We start from the raw sequence: 23,350 nt of genomic DNA on the forward strand, positions 1-23,350 counted from the left end.
CATTTCTTTATATCTAAGGAACATATGAAAAAACATGTAATAAAGAGAGGAACACTCGCAAAATGCTGGAGGAACTTAGCAAGTCAGGCAGCTTCTATGGAAATTAATAAACAATAGACATTTTATGCTGAGACCCTTCACTAGGACAGGGTATTGGCCTGAAACATCTACTGTTTATTAATTTCCAGAGATGCTGCCTGACTTGCTGAGTTCCTCCAGCATTTTGTGTGTGTTGCTCTGGATTTCCAGCATCTGCAGAATCTCTTGTGTTAATAAAAAAGGGATGTTGGAACTGCTCGACAGGTCAGGCAGCATCTGTTGGAGATAGGAAAAATCAGTAACCTTATGGGTTTTACATCAGAATGTACCTAATTTGACACAAATAGGAAAGGCTGGCTACTTGAAATTGTTGTATTCAACATTAAATCTAGAGGTCCATCCTGTACTTGAACAGAACATGAGAAGCTGTTGCCCAGCTTTACATTGGGCTTTATTAATAGTCCAGGAGACCAAAGGCAGAAGGGCAGAGTGGAAGATAAATGAGGTGTTCTGTAAAACAGTCATGCAGACTGCATTGGGTTGAACTTTTAAAGTTCATAGATAGTTCTACCAGGAAAGGGGCTGTGCTAAACTGAATCCTAGGGATTGAAACAGCCACACACACAAGGTGCTGGAGGAACTCAGCAGGACAGGCAGCATCTATGGAAAACAGTAAACAGTCAACGTTTTGGGCCGAGACCCTTTATCGCGACTGGAAAGGAGGGGAGAAGCCAGAGTAAGAAGGTGGGGGGAGGGGAGGAAGAAGTACAAGGTGGCAGGTAATAGGTGACACCAGGAGAAAGGGAGGGGATGAAATAAAGAGCTGGGAAGTGGATTAGTGAAAGAGATAAAGGGCTGGAGAAGGGGGAATCTGATAGGAGAAGACAGAAGACCATGGAAGAAAGGGAAAGAGGAGGAACACCGGAGGAAGGTGATGGATACGTAAGGAGATAAGGTGAGAGAGGGAAACAGAAATGGGAATTGGTTAAGGTGAGTTGTTGCGGGGGGGGGGGGGTCACTAATACCGGAAGTTTGAGAAATCTATGTTCATGCCAACAGGTTGGAGGCCACCTAATCAGAATGTAAGTTGTTGCCTCTCCAACCCGAGTGTGGCCTCATCGTGGCAGTAGAGGAGGCCTGACATGTTTGAATAGGAAAGGGAAGTAGAATTGATATGGGTGGCCACTGGGAGATCCCACTTTTTATGGCAGATGGAGCAAAGGTGCTTGGCAAAGTGGTCTCCCAATCTATGACATGTCTCACCAATATACAGGAGGCCACACTGTGAGCACCAGATACAGTAGATGACCCCAACAGACTTGCAGGTGAAGTGCAAAAAGTGAGATCTCCCAGTGGCCACCCATTTCAATTCTACTTCCCGTTCCCATCGACATGTCAGTCCATGGCCTCTTCTGCCACAATGAGGCCACACTTAGTTTGGAGGAGCAACAGCTTATAGTCTGTCTAGGAAGCCTCCAACCTGATGGCATGAACAGCGATTTCTTGAACTTCGAGTAACTGCCTCCCCATCCTTCACCATTCCACGTTCCTGTTTCCCTCTCTCACCTTATTTCCTTACCTACTTATCACCTCCCTTGGGTGCTCCTCCCCCTTTCCTTTCTTCTATGGTCTTCTGTTCTCTCCTATTAGATTCCTTCTTCTCCATCCCTTTATCTCTTTCACCAGTCAACTTTCCAACTCTTAACTTCACCCCATCCCCCTCTCCCGGTTTCACCTATCACCTCCCACCTTATACTTCTCCCTCCCCTCCCCCCACCTTCTTACTCTGACCTCCTCTTCCTTTCCAGTCCTGATGAAGGGTCTCGGCATGTCAACTGGTTACTCTTTTCAATAGATGCTGCCTGGCCTGCTGAGCTCCTCCAGCATTCTGTGTGTGTTGCTTTGGATGTCCAGCATCTGAAGTTTCTCTTGTGACTGAAATGGCCAAGTGGATGAGCACTTTGGGGATAGTCACAATAGATTGGTAAATTTCAAAGTAGTTCCAGGAAATACAAGGATAGTTCACAGTTTGATATGTTGGAATGTAACTTCAGTATCATTAGGCAGGACCTGGCTAATGTAGACTGGGAGCAGCTACTTGCAGGTAAATTGACATTCCAGAAATGGGAGACATTTAAAAGTGAAATGGTTACATTTCAAGGACAATGTGTTCCCATAAGAGTGAAGTGAAAAAGAGGGCAAGAACAGGAACTCTGGGTGTCAAGAGACATTGAGCATTTAATAATGAAATAAAGGGAAGCTTTGACGAGGACACTGAGCAGTAACTGCACTGTAAATCAAGGTACATAAAAAGGATGGGGACTGAAGGACTTAAAGAAGAAACTGGGAAGCAAAGAAGACCACAAAATGTCACTGGCAGGTAAGATTAAGGATTGTCCCAAAACATTATATAAGCATATTACGAGCAAGATCAAAGACTGATTCAAAACGAGGAATCAAAACCAAGTTGGCAAATTGGATTGAAAATTGGCTTGCTTGTAGGAGATGCGAGCAACACACACAAAATGCTGGAGGAACTCAGCAGGCCGGGCAGCATCTTTGGAAAAAAGTACAGTCAACCCGTTTCAGTTCCTCCAGCATTTTGTGTGTGTTGCTTGGATTTCCAGCATCTGCAGATTTTCTCTTGTTTGTTATAGGAGGTGAGTTTTTTTTTGTGACCTTCAATGTTACAGCAGGAATTGGCACAAGATCCACACTATTTATTATGTACTTTCATGATTTAGCTATCATGTTGAAGATATGACTAATAAATTTGCAAATGTGTGCTTAAATTTGTGGTGGTATTGACAGTGAAGAGGGTAGTTTCAGGTTACAGAATGATAATAATCAGCTGTTAAATTGGGCAGAGTTAGAGCAGAATTTAATCCTGAAAAGTGTGATGTGCATTTTGGGAAGTCTTAATAAGGGTATAACATATACCAGGGAGTACTGAGGAACAGCGGCATCTTTGTGTACAAGCCCGAAGGTCATTAATGGTGACAGCACAGATGGATAGGGTAGCAAAAGGGGAATTTGGGATGTTTTACTTCATTAGCTGAACCACAAAATATAAGTATAGGGAGATCTTTGTACAATTTTATAATTAATTAGGTCATAGCTAGAATATTGTGTACTATCAAAAGGATTTGATGATTCAGGAGAGGGTGCCAAGGAGATTCAAGAGGGAGAAATGTTTCAAATATGAGGAGAGGTGGGGTCGGTTGGGTTTGTTTTCTATAGAAAACCCATGGAAGGCTCCTTCAGAAAGTAAGGAGGCATGGGATCCAAGGAGACCTTGTTTTATGGATCCAGAATTGGCTTGCTCACAGAAGGCAAAAGGTTGTTGTAGATGCTTCATATTCTGTATGGAGGTCGGTGACCAGTGGTGTTCCACAGGGATCTGTTCAGGTACCCGTCCTCTTTTTGATTTTTATAAGTGACCTAGATGAGGAAGTAGAAGGGTAGCTTAGTGAGTTTGCCGATGACATAAAGGTTGGGGATGTTGTGGATAATCTGGAAGGTTGTCAGAGGTTACAGCGGGACATTGATAGGATGCAGAACTGGGCTGAGAAGTGGTAGATAAACTTCAACCCAGATAAGTGTGAAGTGGTTCACTTTGGTAGGTAAAATTTGAAGACAGAATATAATACTAATGGTAAAACTCTTGGCAGCGTGGAGGATCTGAGAGATCTTGAGATCCATGTCCATAAGGATATTCAAAGCTGCTGTGCAGAAGGCATATGGTGTGTTGGCATTCATCAATCGTGGGATTGACTTCAAGAGCGTTGAGGTAATGTTACAGCTATATGAGACCTTGGTCAGACCTCTCTTGGAGTACTGTGTTCAGCTCTGGTCACCTCACTACAGGAAGGATATGGATAGTATAGAGAGAGTGCAGAGGAGATTTACAAGGATGTCTGGATTGGAGGGCATACCTTATGAGAATAGGTTGAGTGAACTTGGCCCTCCTTGGAGTGACGGAGGATGAGAGGTGACCTGATAGAGGTGTGTAAGATGATGAGGGGCATTGACCATGTGGATAGCCAGCAGCTTTTTCCCAGGGCTGAAATGGCTAGCATGAGGGGGCATAGATTTAAGGTGCTTGGAAGTAGGTACCAAGGGGCTGTCAAGGATAAGTTTTTCACACAGAGAGTGGTGAGTGCATGGAATGCACTTCCGGCGGAGGTGGTGGAGGTGGATACAATAAGGTCTTTTAAGAGCCTCTTAGATAGGTACATGGAACTTAGAAAAATAGAGGGCTATGTGCTAGGGAAATTCTAGGTAGTTTCTAGAGTAGGTTACATGTTTGGCACAATATTGTGGGCCGAAGAACCTGTAATGTGCTGTAGATTTCTATGTTCTATGAAAAGAAGAGGGCGATCCTGGTAGATATATATGTAGCCCCCGGGTAAGCCTCAGGCTCGCTCAGCTCGCTTTCGTCTAGGGGGAGCAGCCTTCGGCCCTGCCAAACTGGGTAATCAAGTTTGTGTGGATGCTGTGTGATGTACCCCAACACACCAAATAACAGACAATACACCATATGCGATTAAATGATTATACTTTATAAATCTTACTGGAACTATGTAATTAATAGAGATAAAATATAAAGGAAAGTAAAATGCGCCAAACTTATCAAAGTTCAACCACTTCGTGCATAACAGTTGGAGCTCAATTAATGGAGTCTTGTTTCCACCATTCAATCCCCTCCGACCTCCTAGACCCGCCACCTGGGATTAACCATGGGGGTCGACCAGACGCTCCACACAAGTCTGTCTTCGTCTCCTCTCCCCACCGAACACCTTGTGCCTCGGACTCCCGCTCGGGGTCCGTCCCACTGCCCAGCTTATAGCATCGCGTCTCCTCTCTCTGTCCCCATCACCTGCTCCCAAAGCCTGCAAAACAATAGCTTACAGACACACAAGAAAGAATAACATCTATCCCCATTGGTTAGCAAATGAGTACAATGCTCTTATCAGTAATATAACCCAAACAAACTACGAGAGAGAAGCACTTTCTCAGCAGTTAACATCACAAAGAAGCCATTTTATTCTAACATAACAAAGAAGCCATTTTCATTAGCCTTAGCGGTAACATAAAAGAAGAAACCCCTTACATATATATAAAATTATAGGAGGTGTAGATAGTAAGGAACCTTTCTCCATGACAGAGTTGGCCAAATCCAAAGGGCTTAGGGTTAAGTTGAAGCATAAGAGGTTAAAAGGGATCCAAGTCTGTTAGCAGTTTGGAATGCACTGTCTGAGAAGGTCATGGAGGCAGGTACATTCACAACATTTAACAAGCATCTAGACAAACACATGAATCTCCAAAATTTAGTAAGTAAAGGCCAAGTGCAGTTGTAAGAGTTTAGTACAGATACTGTAAGTACTTGAAAGTCAGCACAGATACACTGAGATGAGGGACCCATTTCTGTGCTGTATGACTGTGTCTAATGCAGAAAATACAACTTTGTGAGCACTGAATGTAATACACTCAGATGGAAGAAGAACTTGAGTCACTATGTATTGGGCTGTACTAAGGAAAATATAATACGTACTGGGACTTGGGAAAGGTGACACAGTAGGTAACTGAAGTGGTAGTCAGGGAGCACTTTGATTCTAGTAATCATAATTCTGTTAGCTTTAAAATAGAGATGGAAAATGATGGACATGTCGAGAGGTTAAGATACAAAACTGGAGCAGAGCTGATTTTGGGGAAATTAGAGAGGATCTAGAAGAGGGTGAACCTGTCTGAAGGGAGAGGAATGAGTAACAAGTGGGAGGCTTTTAAGAATGTGATATCAAGAGTCCAGGAGCAGCATGGTCCTGTTAGGGCAAAGGGCAAACCTGGCTGGCAAGAGATGTTGAGGTGCTGGTCAGGAAAAGGAAAGGACACATTGGGTTTAGGAGATCAGGGACATGTGAATTGCTTGATGACTAGAAAAAGATTAAGAATACACTTAAGAAAGAAATCAGGAGAGCAAAGAGGGTATGAGGAGGTAAGGTTAAGGAAAATTCCAAAGGGTTCTATAGATATAGTAAAAGGGTGGCTAGGGAGTGAGTAGATCAGTAAGGTTGCCTATGTCTCAAGCCACGGGAAATAGGTGGGATTTTTAACAAATATCTCTCGGGGTTTATTGAGGAGAAAATCATAGTTGCTTAAGAAATAAGGGAAACAAATGGAGATACTTTGGAGAATATTCATATAATCAGGAAGCAAGTATTTTTAGCCTTACAGTGCATTGAGGTAGATAAATCCCCAATGCCTGACAGAATACACCCTCGGCAACACACACAAATTGCATCAGGAACTCAGCGAGTCAGGGAAATAAACATTTGATGTTCTGGTCCGAGACCCTTCATCAAGACTTACTGGTCTTGGCCCAAAACGGCAATAGTTTATTCCCCTCCGTAGAAGATTCCTGACTTACTGAGTTCATCCAGCATTTTATGTACATTGCTCTAGGATCCCAGCATCTGCAGAATCTCCTGTGAGCACATCCTTAGACTTCTTGGGAAGCAAGAGGAGAATTGTGGATGCCCTTGTAGATAGACCTGCGTGATTGTTAGCCACTGGTGAAATTCCTGAAGAATGGAAGGTGCCTAATGTTGTTCTATTGTTTAAGAAGAGTAGCAGTCACTGAAGAATTCTGAGGGACCGGATCTACCAGCATTTGGTTAGACAGAGTCTAATTAGAAGGAGTCGGCATGGTTTTGCGTGTGGAAAGTTATGCTTGACAAACATTTTAGAGTTTGAAGAAATAACCAAACAGACAGATGAAGGTAGGGCAGTGGATATTGTCTACCTGGACTTTAGCAAGGCCTTCAAAAAAGTCCCGCATGGTCAACTGGTCTGGAAGGTTAGGTTCCGTGGAATCCAGAGAGAGGTAGTTAGGTGGGTTCAAAATTGGCTTGGAGATAGAAAGAACAGGGTGGATATTAAAGGTTGTTTCTCGGAATGGATGTTGGTAATTGGTAGTGTGCTGCAGGAGTGGTATTGGGACCCTAGATATTTATTATTTATATAGATGATTTTGATGCAAATGCACAAGGCTTGATCAGCAAGTTTGCAGATGACCTGAAATTAAAAGATTTTATTGCTAGTGAAGGAATCATAGATTACAGGGATCTCGATCAGTTAAGGAAATGGGCTGAGGAGTGGCAAATGAATTTCAATACAGACAAATGTGAGGTGTTGCATTTTGAAAAGTCAGAGTAAGACTTGTACTATTAATGGTAAGGCATTTGGGGAGTGTAATGGAACAAAGGGTTCTCGGAATACAACAGCATAATTCATTGAAAGCACTGTCACAGGTAGACGGGGTAGTGAAAAGAGTGCTTAGCGTGATACCATTCATCGGGCCACTCAGTATAGGAGTCAGGGTATCATTCTGCAGTTGTATAAGTCATTACTGAGACTGGACTCAGAGTACTGTATACAGTTTTAGTCACTCTGTTATAGGAAAGACGTGTTAAACTGGAAAGAATGCAAAGAATATTTATGAAGATATCACCAGGACTAGAGGCTTGAGTTATAGGAAGAGTTAACCAGACTAGATCTTTAAACCTTGGAACATAGGAGAATGAGGATCAATCTTATAAAGGTTTATAAAATCATGAGGAGCATATATATAAGGTGAATGGTAGTAGTCTTTTCCCCATGGTAGAGGAGTCCAGAACTAGGGGCTATAGGTTTAGGGTGAGAGGGGAAAAATTTGAAAGAGGTATGAAAGATAACTTTTTTCATGGGGGGGGGGGTGTATATTGAATAAGGTGCTGGAGCTACGCCGAGCATCATTTTATGGATGTACAATCAATCTATGTATGCATACAGTAAAAGAACGTAGAAGATCGAAGGGAGGTTTGATAGAGGTATACAAAATTGTGAAGGGTATAAATAGGGTAAACGCAAGCAGGCTTTTTCCACAGAGGTTGAGTGAGATGACAACTACAGGTCATGGGTGAAAGGTGAAATGTTTAAAGGGAACGTGAGGGGAAACTTTTTCACTCAGAGGATGCTGGGGTTGTGAAAGCTGCCAGCACAAGTGGTGGATGATTCTGATTTTGCTTTTGAAGCGAAGTCTGTTCAGGTGCATGGATGGAAGGGGTATGGGGGGCTGTGGTCTGGGTGCAGGTCAACAGGACTAGGCAGTTTAAATGAATTGGCTAGGGCTAGATGGGCTGAAGGGCCTGTTTCTGTGCTGTAATCCTCTATGACTCTAAAGAGACATGAGATTATATTTCCAAAGAAACTCAGATAAGGAAAAAGTGATGCAAAGACACAACTGAAGGTTTCTTGTCTGAATGCACCTAATATTGGTAACATTTGCTACTTCATGGAACAAGTAGAAATAAATGAATATGATCCAACTGCCAATTCTAGAACATGGATGCAAAGTAACTAAGGTTGTGAATTAAAGGTCCTCTCTGTCTCCATTTCCGAAGACAGAATGTCTACTGATGTCTTTTATAAACTGACTTACTCTCACACCTATCTTGACCATACTTCTTCCCACTCTGTCACTTGTAAAATGCCATTCCCTTTTTTCAGCTCCTCTGCTTCTGCCGCATCTGTTCCTGGGATGAGGCTTTCCATTCCAGAACATCTGAGATGTCTCCTTCAAAGAATGGAGTTTCCCTTCATCTACCATTGATGCTCATTCATATCTCCTCCATTTCCTGGACAGCTACCCTCACTCCATCCTTCCCTGCCATAACATGGATAGAGTTTCTCGTCCTTATCTGTGCATCCAGGACATGATTCTCCATACTCTAAACCATCACCAACAGGATCCTGCTACAAAGCATATCTTTACCTCTCCACACCACCCCCCCCACCCCCCCCCACCCCCCAGCTTTCCACAGGGATCACTCTCTCTGTGACTGTCTTGTCCATTCATCCATTCTCTCTAATCTCCCTCCCAGCACTTATCCCTGCAAGTGGAACAAGTGCTACACTTGCCCATTCACCTCCTCCCTCACCATCATTCAGGGCCCACACAGTCCTTCCAGTTGAGGCAACCTGTGACTCCTTCAGGGTTACCTACTGCTCTCGGTGAGGCCTCTTCTACATCAGTGAGATCCGACGTAGATTGGGGGATCGCTTTGCTGAGCACCTTCGCTCCATCCACACTAGCAGAATTTCCCAGTGGCCAACCATTTTAACTCCACTCCCCATTCCCAATTCAACATGTTGGCCCACAGCCTCCTCTACTGCCACGATGAGGCCACTCTTGGGTTGGAGTGGCAACACATTATATTCCATCTGGATGGCCTCCCACCTGAGAGCATAAACGTTGATTTTTCTAATTTCTGTTAGTTTCTACTCCCTCCCCCTTTGCTCTTTTACCATTCATCGCTCTGGCTCCCCTCTTGCCCTGTGTCATCTGCTCACCTGCCTATTACTCCCTCCGGTGCCCCTTCTCCTTCCCTTTCCTCTCTTATTGAATTCCTCCTTCTTCAGTTTACCTTTTCCACTGATCACCTTCCAGTTTCTCACTTTATCCCCCTTCTCCCTCACCAGGTTTCACCCATCACCTGCCAACTCCCTTCCCTCCACCTTCTTATTCTGGCTTCTTCCCCCCCCCCCCTTTCCAGTCTTGATGAAAAATATATTTATTCCCCTCCATAGATGCTGTCTGACGAGTTCCTCCAGCATTTTGTGTGTGCTCTCAGAATACGTTGCTTTTCAAGGAGAGGTAGTGCTGATAGGACACAGTGGAAAGGAAGAAACTCAGCTCAATTCAAACTGAGTTTACTTTGTGAGTTTCTCAACTAAGGAACAGACAAGTTGTGGGAACAGGAAATGAGGCAGGATAATTGTGTTGAGTTGGAAGGTCATTCATGATCATGATGGATAGTGGAGGAGGCTGCAGGGGTGGACCTCCAGAAAGTAATGCTATATACAGAGTATAAACCAAGGCATTAGAGATCTATGGAGTATATTATTGGAGCCCCTTAAACCTGCTCCCTCATCTAATAAGGTCATGGCATTCCCCCTCTGTGTGATCAGGATCATCGCCCCCCCCCAGATGTGAAGTATTGTGGGATCTTTTATTTACAACATTGGCCATTTTGCTTCAGCAAACTAGAATTGGCTGTTAGATCATACTCAGTAACCTTTCACCCACTTGTTCATCATTAATTTATCTACCATTGTGTTACAAGTAGTCAGGCTCTGCTTCCACTGCCCTTTGGGGAAAAGAGTTCCACAGACTCTTTGACCTTCTTAGAAAAAAACAGAATTTCACTTTCTCTCTATCTTCACACCACCATCCACACCTGCCTCCTGTTCTAGATTCTTCCATTAGAAGTACCATCCTCTCTGCATCTAGCAATCAAGACTCTTCACTATCTTTTATGCTTCAATCAATGCATACGTTGAAAAAGGCAACAATATTTCAGGTTGAAGACCCTTTATCAGAACTGAGAGAAAGAACTTTCGTCAAGTTAGGCGGCAGTGTGGCCTGTGAGGAGGAGGCAAAGAGTCTTTGGGATGGTATGGATATATATCAAGTTAAAAATAGGGCAAGTGGAACATAAAGTGGAAAATGTGAGGGGATCTACTTTGTTTGAAAAAGTAGAATGCCAGAGTATTATTTTTTAAATAGTGAGATGTTGGCTTTCAGAGGGACCGAGATGTCCTTGTATATGAAACATTAACATTAAAGGGCAGTAGGAAAGCAAATACTGTTTCAGCCTTTATTGCAACAGGATTTGAATACATAAAGAGATATCTTGTTCTAATTACATAGTTAGATTCACAGTTTGGATTTTGTGCACAGGTAGGACACTACCCAAGGCAAGATGTATTTGTGGTACAGGAATACAGCATAGATTGACTAGATTTTTTGGCATGCTGGCATTCATAAATCAAAGTATTGAGTATGTTTGGATGTTATGGGGAGGTTGTATAAGATATTGGTGAGGCCAAATTTGGAGAATTGTGTACAGTTCTGGTCACCTAACTATAGGAAGGATATCAGTAAGATTCAAAGAGTGCAGGGAAGATTTACTAGGATGTTGCCAGGTCTTCAGGAGTTGAGTTACAGGGAGAGATTGAACAGGTTAGGACTTTATTCCTTGGAGCATAGAAGAATAAGGGGAGATTTGATAGAGGTTTGCAAAATTACGAGGGGTATAGACAAAATGCACAACTGCATGTTCTGCCAGTGAATATGCCCTCGCTGTAAGAGAGTTTTCCTGCAGCATTTCCATCACTCCAGTCCTTCACAAGATCTGTTAGACTTGGCTGGAGCCAGGCCATCTTCATTCAGCAAGTTTGTGCTGGGAGACTCACACAGAAGGTGGGTTCACCAGGTGGAAAATATGCAACTTCTTGTCCTCCATCCATATTCCACTCTGATGCCCTTGTGTTGATTTCCATCAATACATCAGCACCATGACATAACAGCAAATCCCAAGGACACACCCACCAGTAAATTCAACATTACACATTTTACAAATAGACCGATGGAGCACAGAAACAGGCCCTTCGGCCCTCTACTGTATGTTCTGCTAGCAATTGTGTATCCACCTATTACTAATGCCATTTACCAGCACTTGCTATCCCTTGGTGATCGGTGTGGGCCACTGTTTTAAGAATTAATTAAATCACATTTATATTCCTGCCTTAATACTTTTTAAAAAAAAATTAACACACGCACACACACATATATTCTCTTCAGCAGAATATATAAAGCACCTGTTATGTCCTATTGATACCCAGCAGCCACTTGTTCCTCAAGCGAATAACTTCTAGCTGTGTTATTGCATTTTCACTTCACTGTGATTTCATGTTTCATCGTCTCATCACGAAGTCATCCAAATGAAGAGACGGTTCGTTCCCCAGAGTCTGCGGGAGTTTCAACAGCCTAGCACCGGCGGCAGCCCATCCTAGTATGTCCGTCATTATCGAGAGGGGCCAGGAGGAAGAAAGGGGGAGGGAGAAGAAAATGGGATGAGGGGCAGAGGGGCATGCGATGGAAGGGGGGGGGTGTTGGAGAGGGAGGAATGAGTGGGAAGACGGTGGAAGAGGAAAGCGGTGTGAGAACCGGAACCATAAGGCATTAGTCTGCGGTTCCGGGGACTGGATTGTTAGTGCACCGAGGCCATGGCGTTGTCATGGTGAGAACTGGGGCTGGGGCTCCGGGTCCTGGGTACCGACGGGCCGTGCACACACAGTCAGGTCCCCCGGGCTGGGGGAGCGGGAGATCCCTCACCGTTTGTACTGACGGTTCGGCTGCGTGGGCCGTGCTTAGGACTCAGGCGGGACTAAGAGCTAGAGAGTGAGGGAGGAGGCAGAGGGATGGGTGAGGGGAGTCTGGGGACGGAGAATAAATGAGGAATTGGTGGGTGGGCCAGGCACAGAGAAAAGCTGGGGTGGGGACTGAGGCTGGGTGCTGCTACCGTTGAGGGCTGCAGGGGCTGGCAGGGGATGAACGACGTGGAGTCCGATGTTTGGACAGCAAATTATCGCGGTTAGTTGTGTACGGTTGAAGTAAGAAACTTTGGGGTAAGTGATGCTGAGTTTATCAGCGTAGTCTTCGTACAGAGAAGTTGAGTGTCACTGTATGATGTCCTGATGTACTGACGGTCTGTTGGACTGATATTCACTTTTGTCTGTTACAGGGACGTCCCGCCCAAAAATGGGATTGAAGAGTTCTTTACTCACGAGATGTACAATTGTTACTCCATGGCCCCAACCTTTTTGGAATTATGTGAGATGGTTAGCAGGTACTGGAATATTCATAACCTTTTGCATAAAATTATCAAAGCAGGAGCAGGTCATTTGGCACCTCATATCTCAACTCTTTCTTCACCAAGGAAAGTATAAAGGTCATACTGCTCCTTCAGTTTATTGCAGGAACTTAATTCTGCCTTATACATAAATTCCTAGGGAGCACATTGGCGCAGATATTAACGCTGTTGTAAGGAGGCCTAGTATAGTCCGCCCTTTGCAACTCTGCAAAACAGGTGCAGCTTTAGCACGTGGTAGTGCTTGGCCTCAGTGAGCTTGGGTACACTACTTCTCCATTAGGAGAAGTAAACAGAGTCAGTGCAGGGTTCCCCTGTGGCCATTCTCCTCAGCAACAAGTATACCCTTTGGATACTGCTGGGGGTGAACACCTATCAGGCTGGGGCTGCAGCAGCAGCAGTCAGGCCAGTAGCACTGTGGCTGGCTCTAAGACTTAGCAGGCAAGAGTAAAGTCAGGCAGAGCAAATTAGGGTTCCGGCCCGAAACGTTGACTGATTGTTTCCACGGATGCTGCCCGACTTGCTGAGTTCCTCCAGCGTGTTGTGAGTGTTGCTTTGACCCCAGCATCTGCGGAGTATTTTGTGTTTATAACATACTAGATTAGTGTGGTGCCTCCCAGGTGCTAGGGTTCAGGATGTCTCAGAGAGGCTGCAGAAAAATTTGAAGAGGGAGGATGAGTAGCCAGAGGTTGTTGTGCATATTGGCAGCAATGATGTGGGTGGAAAGGGGGAAGAGGTCTGGTGTGGTGAGTACACGGAGTTCAGAAACAGGCTAAAGAGCAGGACCTCCAAGGTGGTAATTTCTTTATTACTCCTAGTGCCATGTGCTAGTCAGGGTAGTAGTAGGATGATAGTACTGATAGTTTCAGATTACTGGATCATTGGGATCCCTGCTGGGGAAGGTATGACCTGTATGAACGCGACAGATTACACCTGAATCCAAGGGGGACAAATATCCTTTTGGGCAGTTTTGTTAGAGCTGTTGGAGTGGGTTTAAACTAATTTGGCAGGGGGATTGGAACCACAGTGATAGGGTTGAGGATGGGGTAGTTTGTATATGAATCAGTGGATTGTGTAGTGAAACTGTGAGGAAGGACAGGCAACGGGTCTTGGGAGTCCTTGTGCAGGATTCCCTAAAAGTTAACTTGCAGGTTGAGTTGGTAATATGGAAGGTAAATGCAACGTTAGCATTCTCTTTGAGGGTATTAGAATATTAGCACAAGGATGTGATGCTGAGGCTTCATAATCCATTGGTCAGACTGCACTTGGAGTATTGTGAACAGTTTTGGGCCGTTTATCAAGAAAAGATGTGCTGGCATTGGAGAGTTTCCAGAGGAGCTTCATAAGAACGATACTGGGAATTAAAGGGTTAAAGTACAAAGAGTGTCTGATGGCTCCTGGGCTGTATTCACTGGCGTTTAGAAGAATAAAAGGGGATCTCATTGAAACCTATCAAAAATTGAAAGGCCGAGTTATAATGGATGTTTTCTATAGTAGGGTAGTCTAGGACCAGAGGGCACAGCCTCAAATTAGAGGACATTCACTTACAACAGAGATGAGGAGGAATTTCTTTAGCCAGAGGTTGGTGAATCTGCGGAATTCATTGCCACGGACAGCTGTGGAGGGCAAATCACTGAGCGTATTTAAAGCAGGGTTGATAGGTTCTTAGTGAAAGGTTACTGGCAGAAGGCAGGAGAATGGTGTTGATCAGGATAATAAATCAGCCATGATGAATTGGTAGAGCAGACTTGATGGGCTGAATAGTCTAATTCTTCTCCTATGTCTTATAGTCTACTCCAGGGGTTCCCAACCTTTTTTATGCCTTGGACCTCTACCATTAACCGACTCCAGATTGGGATCTCCTGGTCTACTCACAGCTTGATGCAGCCACATGTTACCATTGAGATGGGGAGTGGGGCAATATTTTTGTCTGTTCTCTGGATAGTTCTGCACCACAACCAGTTGAGTGCACTCTAACTCTGATCCCAGATGAAATGGAAGCTGGCTCAGGTAGCTGCATGATGCAGGTTTGGGTATACTTCTCACCTAATAACCTTGTTCAGGGCTGCAGTCAAATGGGAGCACTTCTCTCACATTCCCAACTTTTGATAGACCTTGTCTATCCAGTCCTTCCAACTTTTGCAACACATCCCCACTCCTCAAACCAGATCCCTGGCACCTTCATGCTGAAAGTCCTGCCATGTAATTTTCCATCCAGTTGGATTTTGCCTCACTATCTATCCTTTCTGAAAAATTACCAGCAGAAAAATATCTCTGTCCATTAAGCAGTAATCAGTATAGAACGTGTAGACGGTACAAGAGAAGGACACAGTAGATCCTGGGGATGATTTCCCAAGCAGACTGTCGAAGCTGTTTGGCAGAATTCATTGCAGCCAGAACTAATGGCTCACTAGGCAGCACTGGGAGTGGTACCTGCACTGCCCAATGGGCAGTATCTTCAAGATGGCTGCAAGGAGGACGAGGTGATCGCTAATCTCTCTGTGGACTCTGTATTTTCAAAGAAAGTCAAGGAAAGGATTAAAGGCTTTTGTCGAGATTCATCTCAAGCTGTGTAACAGAGGACTTTTCATCTATGGGTTGTTCCCAAGGATGTGTACTGAGATAAGCATGCTGGAATGATATCCATCCACTTGGTGAAAGGTGCACATTTGTCTGCCTGATACATGTTTGTCTTCCAGTTTAAATGAATATATAGCACCGTACAGCAATGGGCCCTTTGGCCCATGGTGTTGATCTGAACTAATTAAGCTAATGACACCTATTAAACTAATCCCTTCTGTTGTCACATTGTTCCACATCTCACCATTCTCTGCACATTCACGTGCCTCATGCACAATGGGCCAAATAGCATAATTCTGTTCCTATATCTTTAGGGCTCTAGTTTGTCTGTCTCCACCACCATCCCAGCAGTGCATTCCAGGTACCCAACACCCTGCTTTTTTTAAAAAAAAAAAGTCTTGCCTTGAATATCTCCTTGTAACTTCTTCCCTCCTCTTCCCAAAATGCATGCCCTCTAGTATTAGACATTTCCACCCTGGGGGAAAGATATGTCTATGTATATCTCTTGTAATCTTATGAACTTCTATCATGTCTCCCCTTGATCTCTGCCACTCCAGAGAAAACAACCCAAATTTGTTCAACCTCCCCCTATATCATGTGCCGATTAATCCAAGCAGCATCCTGGTAAATCTCTTCAACACCCTCTCCTATGCCTGCACATCCTTTCTGTAATGGGCAATCAGAATGCACACAATAATCTAAGTGCTGCCTAACGAAAATTTTATATAGCCAATACTGATGTGGCCTAGCCAGTTTTGTGAAGCCACAACATAACCTTGTGACTCTTGAACTCACTACCTCGACTAATTAAGGCAAGCATACTGTACAACTTATTTACCACCATATCAACCTGCGCAGCCACTTTTAAGGATTTGGACCTCAAGATCTCTATGTACATCAATGCAGTTAAAGGTTTTCAAGTTCATGTCATGTGTGGCCACAGCCATCGTCTCCTGGACTGGTTTTACTTGTTTTGGTGGCTTGTGATTGTGGACTTGCTCTTGGGGAGTGATGTGGTTTGATTAATGTTTTGAGTGTTTTTCGTTCACTTTTTGCTGTTTGCTTGATTTGTTCTTTTTATTACACGTCTGATGGTCTTGTGTGGGGGCTTTCTTTAAATGGGTTCTGTGGTGTTTCTTTGTTTTGTGGCTGCGTACAAGAAGGCAAATCTCAGGGTTGTTATAATGTATACATACTTTGATAATAAATCTACCTTGAACTTTGAAGTTCAGTTTATTGAAATTCAGCCGTGCACATGTTTACCACCAAACAGCAAGGTGCACAATACAGTTCATATAGTTTACATGCACAACACAGAAAGTAATATTGTCACAAATAAGTTAGGAAATAATAAGGTGCATGTATGCCACAAGTTAAAAAGTAAATGGTATACCGCTACTGGTGCTTCATATCTGATGAGATGTTGGTGGTGGCAGGGAGTCCCACAGTCTTGTGGCCTGGGGGAAGCTGTTTCCCATCTTGTTCTTGTCGTAATGCTGCGGTACTTCCTGCCTGATGACAGCAGGTCAAAGAAATTGAACAGATGGGAAAGATCATTGACAGTGCTAAGTGCCCTGAGTATACATCTCCGGATAAATCTCTGATGGAAGAGAGACCTGATGATCCTCTCAGCAGTCTTCACAATCGTTTGTAGTGACGAAAGTCAGATGCCTTGCAATTCCTGTACCAGCGATGATGTACTGTAGTTGGTCAGTGATGTCCCTGTAGAAAATTGCTAGGAATGCTGAGGTGGGGGGGGGGGGGGTGTCGTGAAGCCTCACTCACTTCAATCTCCTCAGAAAGTGGAAATGTTGCTGCACTTTCTTGACCAAAGAGGTGAAGTTGAGGGACCAGATATAATCACCCATTATGTTCACTCCCAGAAACTTGGTGCTCCTAACTCTCAAAGTTTAAAGTACAACAAATAACACACATTATGAACCGCAGAGTCCACAATCATCTCATTGGTCTTGTCCATGTTGAGATGCAAGTTGTTGTGTTTATGTCATTCATACACACGCACGCCCATGACGTGAACATATATATGGAAGTAAACCGGAGGATCCAGAGGAAATCCATGCAGTAACGCAGAATGTGCAATGACTACATTGATAGATAGTACTCAAAGGCAGTACTTGGACCTGCGTCTCTGGCAATGTAAGGCAGCAACTCTACTGCCTATTGATTTAAATTTCAAAACTGAACTTTATTCATAAAAATATATACAAAGCAGTACATGGTTTTACATTCATCATGTTACCAATTCAATTCAATAAGATTCATAAACCTGTTGGACAATTGGCTCTTTATGCAGTTAGTATTCTATGTGGTATTTAGATAAGAGAACTTTTAATTGCACTGTTTTAATTTATATCCATTGATGTTGGTTGAAATGTTATTTTTCTATTTAATTTTAAATCACCAGAATAATTTCTGTACTTCCCTGCTAGGCAAACAGCAGGAAGCAGTGAGACACCCAGCTGCCTTGAAGTCCAGCAACAACCCAAGACCAGCCACAAACTTGATTCTACTGCACCAGCATCAGGCAATACAACTAACAAAAGTTCAGAAGCCATCTTCCCTCTCCCGGAGCCCAGAATGCCTTATTCCCGCTTCTCTGCCTTGACCGAGAGGGATCAAAAGAACTATGTGCAGTTCATGCAGAAATTCAAAAACTTTCAGCAGTCAACATGGTTACAAGGGAAAATGTATGGGCATCTGGCACAGTATTTGGTGAGTGAATGAAAAATACACATTATAGTTTGAATTTTAAAGTTGAATGTCATCAGTCCTTATGGGCTCTCATGCTTGTAGGTTACTTGTAGGAAAGGCTGTTCATCTGGTCTATCCTGCTCTGTCCTGAGACCACAGATAATTACCCTGTCATAAACTGGTCCCTCTCACAGAACCTCTTCAAGAAGATGTCAAGCAATGTTACAAATCTGTTAACATTTTAGCTGATTATGCTCCATACATGCTTCCTACCACCCATCTCCTCAGTCTGTTTGCACACTATTTTAGACCATAAGACATAGGAGCAGAATTGGGCCATTCAGCCCATCAGGTCTGCTTTCCCATTTTCATCATGGCCGATCCATTTCCCTCTCAACCCCAATCTCCTGCTTTCTCGCCACAATCTTTCACACCCTGACAAATTAAGGACCTGTCAACCTCCGCTTTAAATACACCCGATAACCTGGTCTCCACATCTGCCTGTGGCAACAAATTCCACAGATTCATCATTAAAAAATTAATACTCATCTTAATTCGAAATGGATGTCTCTCTGCTCCTAGACTCCCCCACCAAAGGAGTAATCCTTTCCACATCCAATCTATCTCTAGGCCATTCAACAATTAATAGGTTTCAATGAGGTCCCTCTCCCCATTCTTCTAAATTCCAGCAAATAAAGCCCCAGAGCCATCAATTGCTCCTCATACGATAAGTCTTTCATTCCCAGAGTCATTCTCATGAGCCTCTTCTGAACTTTCTCCAATGTCAACACATCCTTTCTTAAATATGGAGCCCAAAATTGCTCACAGGACTGGAGGCCTCACCAGTTCCTTATAAAACCTCACCATTACATCCTTGCTTTTATATATTAGTCCTCTTGAAACAAAATTACATTGCATTTGCCTTCCTCACCACCAACTCAACCTGCAAATGAACCTTTACGGAACCCTGCACAAGGACTCCCAAGTCCCTTTCACCTTGGAGTTTTGAATTTTCTACCCACTTAGAAAATACTCTACACTTTGGTGCCTTCTGCCAAAGTGCATGACAATAGACTTTCTGACTCTGTATTCCATTTGTCACTTCTTTGCCCATTCTCCTACTCTGTCCAAGTCTTTCTACAGCCTCCCTGCTTCCTCAACACTACCTGTTCTGCACTTATCTTAGTGTCATTCGCAAATGACCACAAAGCCATTAATTCCATCGTCCAAATTTGTTTCACCCCAAATAAACCCTGTAGGAGCACCTTCCAAAGTTTGCTCACTCTCGAGGCAAAAGAAGTTAGCTCAGTAATTTCTTATGGAGTAGGTTCTATTTATGCTCTTAAGTTCTGGTCATCCTCACAGGTGAATATATCTCCTACAATCCTAACAGCATCACTCATGAATTGCCTTTGTATCTCCTTCTGAGCAATTATATCTTTCCTGCAACGTTGTGACCAGGACTTTGTTGTAGAACTCCAGCTGTGGTTTAACCAGCTCCAGGATAACTCAAAAGCACAGAGCTGCAGATGATAGAAGCACTTGGCAGGCAGGAGGAAAGTGGGCAGGACTGATGACATCTCTGATACCAGTTGATCCAATGAGTATTTATAGTATTTTTCTTTTGTCCTTATTCCAACATAATATTCCATACTGATGTTCTGTTATTTTGGCCACCTTATCTACTCATCCTGCAGTGTTGAAGGATCTATGATGGTGTACTCTGTGGACTCTCATTTTCTCCACACACTGAATACCACCCGCTTATCCCATAGTTTCACTCTATGTTGTACCACCCCAAATGCAGCCGCAGCAACTTGTAATTTTTTCATGATGGCTACAAATGTGTTTTGGTGCAAAATACGAACTGCTGGGTAAACTGTGCAGCTCACGCAGAATCTGGGCAGAGAGAGGAGTGGCTGCGGTTTCACATCAGTGCCCTGCATTGGGTCTGAGAGTGTAGGGGTGAGGGGAAATGGTGAAGCAGGCAATGGGAAGAATCAGGCAAGCAAGGGAACAGTGAATAGATGTCACCAGTTGGGAACGAGAGGTGGGGAGGGATGGGGTTGGAATGGATAGAAAGATTTTTTTTGTGTTTGGTATTGGGATAATATTTTTATCCACAGTCTTCAGTGACTTTGTATTCTTTTTGTAACATGGAATCCAGTTTTGTATGGACTAACCAATAATAGTGCAAGAGGCAGTCCATAGGATTCCTTTGCTTAGGTCAATTCAAGAATCTGATGGTTGTAAGAAAGTAACTGTGGTATGGGACTTCAGGCTTCTGTACTTCCTGCCTGACGTTAGCATTGTGAAGAGGGCATGACCCAGATGGTGGGAATCCTTGATGGTAGATGCTGTCATCTTGAGATAATGCTTCCTTTAGGTCTCAATGTTAGGAAGGGCAGTGTTCCTGATGTACTGGGCAGTATCCAATACTCTCTGCAGCTTCGGAGTGTCGAAGTTGTTGTACCCAGGCCATGATACAGCTAGTCGGGATCCTGTCAACAGCGCATCTGTGTCAAACGTATTCTTAGACACTATAGTGAAATTCATTTGCCAGTTTCGTACTGTTAAGCTGTTTATTAATGTCTCCTTGCCAATTTTAATCTCCTGATCTTAAGAATTGTAGTCTTTGCTGTAATTTTTTTAGTCTATTGATCCGTTCCAATTTCCTAGATTAAGCATTAAATCTTTTTGCACATAGCTTTGCCTTCAGTTAGTAATGTGTACTGTTTGCATTGTAATACTCTGTCACAGGAGCTAAAGAGTATCGTCTGGAATGAGATACTAGAGTACATGAAATATCTGCAGAATGTGGCACGAACATGTACAGAGGATTATGATGTCATCAGTCACGATGCTGTCTCTTACACTGAGGTACTCTGGCAATTATTAAACTAACATGTTTGTGTTAAGGATTTTCCAATATTCATTTCTATTGTTGATCCTGTACTGGTTGTGCTTCACTCTTCCTGTTTGCTGCTGCATATAGTGAACTGTAAGAAGATAGTCTAAAGTGAGCATAATCATAGGTGAAAGACAGGACTATTAAAGGGAACCTTTGGGCCATGTATTTTTCCACAGAGAGTGGTTAATATCTGGAATGTGCTACCAGAGGAGGTGATGGAGTTGGATAAACAGGCAAGGAATAGAAGGACCGAAGGCAAGCAAGTGGGATCAGGGTAGATGGCAAAAAGGATAGCATATGGTCTGAGGAACCTGATTCTGTACTCTACGACTTCTAGAGTCTTTTTAATTTTACCTCCACTGAGCTCCATATCTCTGACTGTGGTATTGTACCAGTCTGTTCCATTGACGCCACAACAAACTGTTGCCACGTTTTGACTCTGTGTCCTCCTCGTGTCTTGATCTGTAATTTGGCAAATCAGAATCAGGTTTAATATCACCGGCATATGTCCTGAAATTTGTTAACTTAGCAGCAGCAGTGTAATGCAATATATGATGATATAGGAAAAATCAATCAATTACAGTAAGTATATATATGTGTATTAAATAGTTAAATTAAAAATACTACATAGCAGAAATAATAAAAGTGAGTTAGTGTTCATGAGTTCAATGCCCATTTGGGAAACAGATGGCAGTGAGGAAGAAACTGTTTCTGAATTGCTGAGTGTGTGTCTTCAGGCTTCTGTACCTCCTCCCTAATGGTAACAACGAGAAGGGGGCATGGCCTGGGTGATGGGGGTCCTTAATGATGGATGCCATCGTTCTGAGACACTGCTTCTTGAAGATGTCTTGGATACTACGGAGGCTAGTACCCAAGATGGAGCTGAGTAATTTTACAACTTTCTGTAGCTTCCTTTATCCTGTGCAGTAGCCGGCCTGTACCAGACAGTGATGCAGCCTGTCAGAATGCTCTCCAGGGTACATCTGTAGAAGTTTTCGAGTGTCTTAGGTGACAAACCAAATCTCTTCAAACTCCTAATGAAATTTAGCCACTGTCTTTCCTTCTTTACCACTGCATCAATATGTTGGGACTAGGTTAGATCCTCAGAGACCTTTACACCCAGGAATTTGAACTTGCTTTCTTTCTCCACTTCTGATTCCTCTATGAGGATTGGTTTGTGATCCCTCGTCCTAGCCGTTCTAAAGTCCACAATCAGCTCTTTGGTTCTACTGATGTCGAGTGCAAGGTTGCTCAACTAGCTGGTATATCTCCCATCTGTCTCTATCTGAGATTCTCGTCGTCGTGGCTATCCCTCGAGGTTGAGGATGATGGTCTTCGTTCTATTGATCTACTTATGGGCTCTCAAGTGGCCTATGAGTCCAATCTTGGCTTTGAAAGTTCTTCCGCATTCAGGACAGGTAGTTCCAGATGGCAGATCGGGCTTTGGTTGTTGCTGCCTCTCTTTCCATTTTCTTCTCTTCTAATTCTGCACATCTGTTGGCTTCAAAAGTTGCTGTTCCTTCTCAGATGATGGCTTGCCAGAGTTTCCTGTACTTGGCATTGGTTTCCCAATTGTTGATGTTACATTTCTTCATATTGGCTTTTAAGATGTCTTTGAATCTCTTCTGTTGTCAGCCTCTTTTACGTTTGCCTTCTTTAAGCTGGGAGTAGAAGATTTGTTTCGCCAGATGTTCATCTTTTATCCGAACAACATGACCGCTCCATCTTAGTTGGTTCTTGATGACGTAGGCTTCAATGTTTCTTGTTTTTGCTTCATTTAGCACGCTGACATTGGTTCTTCTATCTTCCCAGCTGATATTTAAGGTGTTTCGAAGACAGCATTGATTGAACTTTTCAAGTGCCTTCAGATGTCGTCGGTATGTTGTCTAGGTTTCTGATGCATACAGGAGCGTTGGGATTACCATTGCTTTGTACACTAAAATTTTGGTGTCTGTTTGGATGTCACGATCATGAAAGACTCTTGTTCGGAGACTTCCAAAAGCTGTTCCAGCGCATTTAAAACGATGTTGGATCTCGTCGTTGGAGGAGAGGTGACTTCCAAGATATGGAAAGTGGTCCACACTTTCCAGGGTTGTTTCACCAAGTTGAATTGATGGTTCTATCCGATTTGTCTCAGTTGGTGATGGTTAGTTCAACCATCCTGAAGAGCAATGCTGACATCAATTCTAGATGGAGGAAGCACTTTGAAGATCTTCTAAATCAAACCGTCTCATTTGACAGGAATGTGATTAACAACATTCCAAAACAGCCCCTTGATGACTCCCTAAGCAAAATACCAACACTTGAAAAAGTCAAGGAAGCCATCAAAACCTGAAATTCTGCCAACAATGGTTGT

The 23,350-nt window shown here is 43.4% G+C and overlaps 1 protein-coding gene across 7 annotated transcripts in view; it reads left to right on the forward strand.

Annotated features, from left to right (window-relative positions):
* Positions 1-11,869: 11,869 nt before the first annotated feature.
* Positions 11,870-23,350, forward strand: part of ice2 (interactor of little elongator complex ELL subunit 2) — a 134,304-nt gene continuing 122,823 nt past the window's right edge. For 5 of the 7 annotated variants that reach the window (XR_011889606.1, XM_072282205.1, XM_072282206.1 and 2 more), the window contains exons 1-4: positions 12,125-12,161; positions 12,666-12,770; positions 17,822-18,104; positions 20,844-20,963. Coding sequence is in view for 6 of the 7 variants with exons in the window: in XM_072282205.1 (XP_072138306.1) it covers positions 12,148-12,161; positions 12,666-12,770; positions 17,822-18,104; positions 20,844-20,963 (522 nt within the window). In the remaining variant the exon portion in view is untranslated. Of the gene's footprint in view, positions 11,934-12,124; positions 12,162-12,427; positions 12,550-12,665; positions 12,771-17,821; positions 18,105-20,843; positions 20,964-23,350 lie in introns of those variants that run through there. The other 2 variants (XM_072282209.1, XM_072282207.1) reach the window with 2 other exon arrangements.

This window comes from Mobula birostris, chromosome 18, assembly GCF_030028105.1.
Source record: "Mobula birostris isolate sMobBir1 chromosome 18, sMobBir1.hap1, whole genome shotgun sequence".
Taxonomy (NCBI): Eukaryota; Metazoa; Chordata; class Chondrichthyes; order Myliobatiformes; family Myliobatidae; genus Mobula; species Mobula birostris.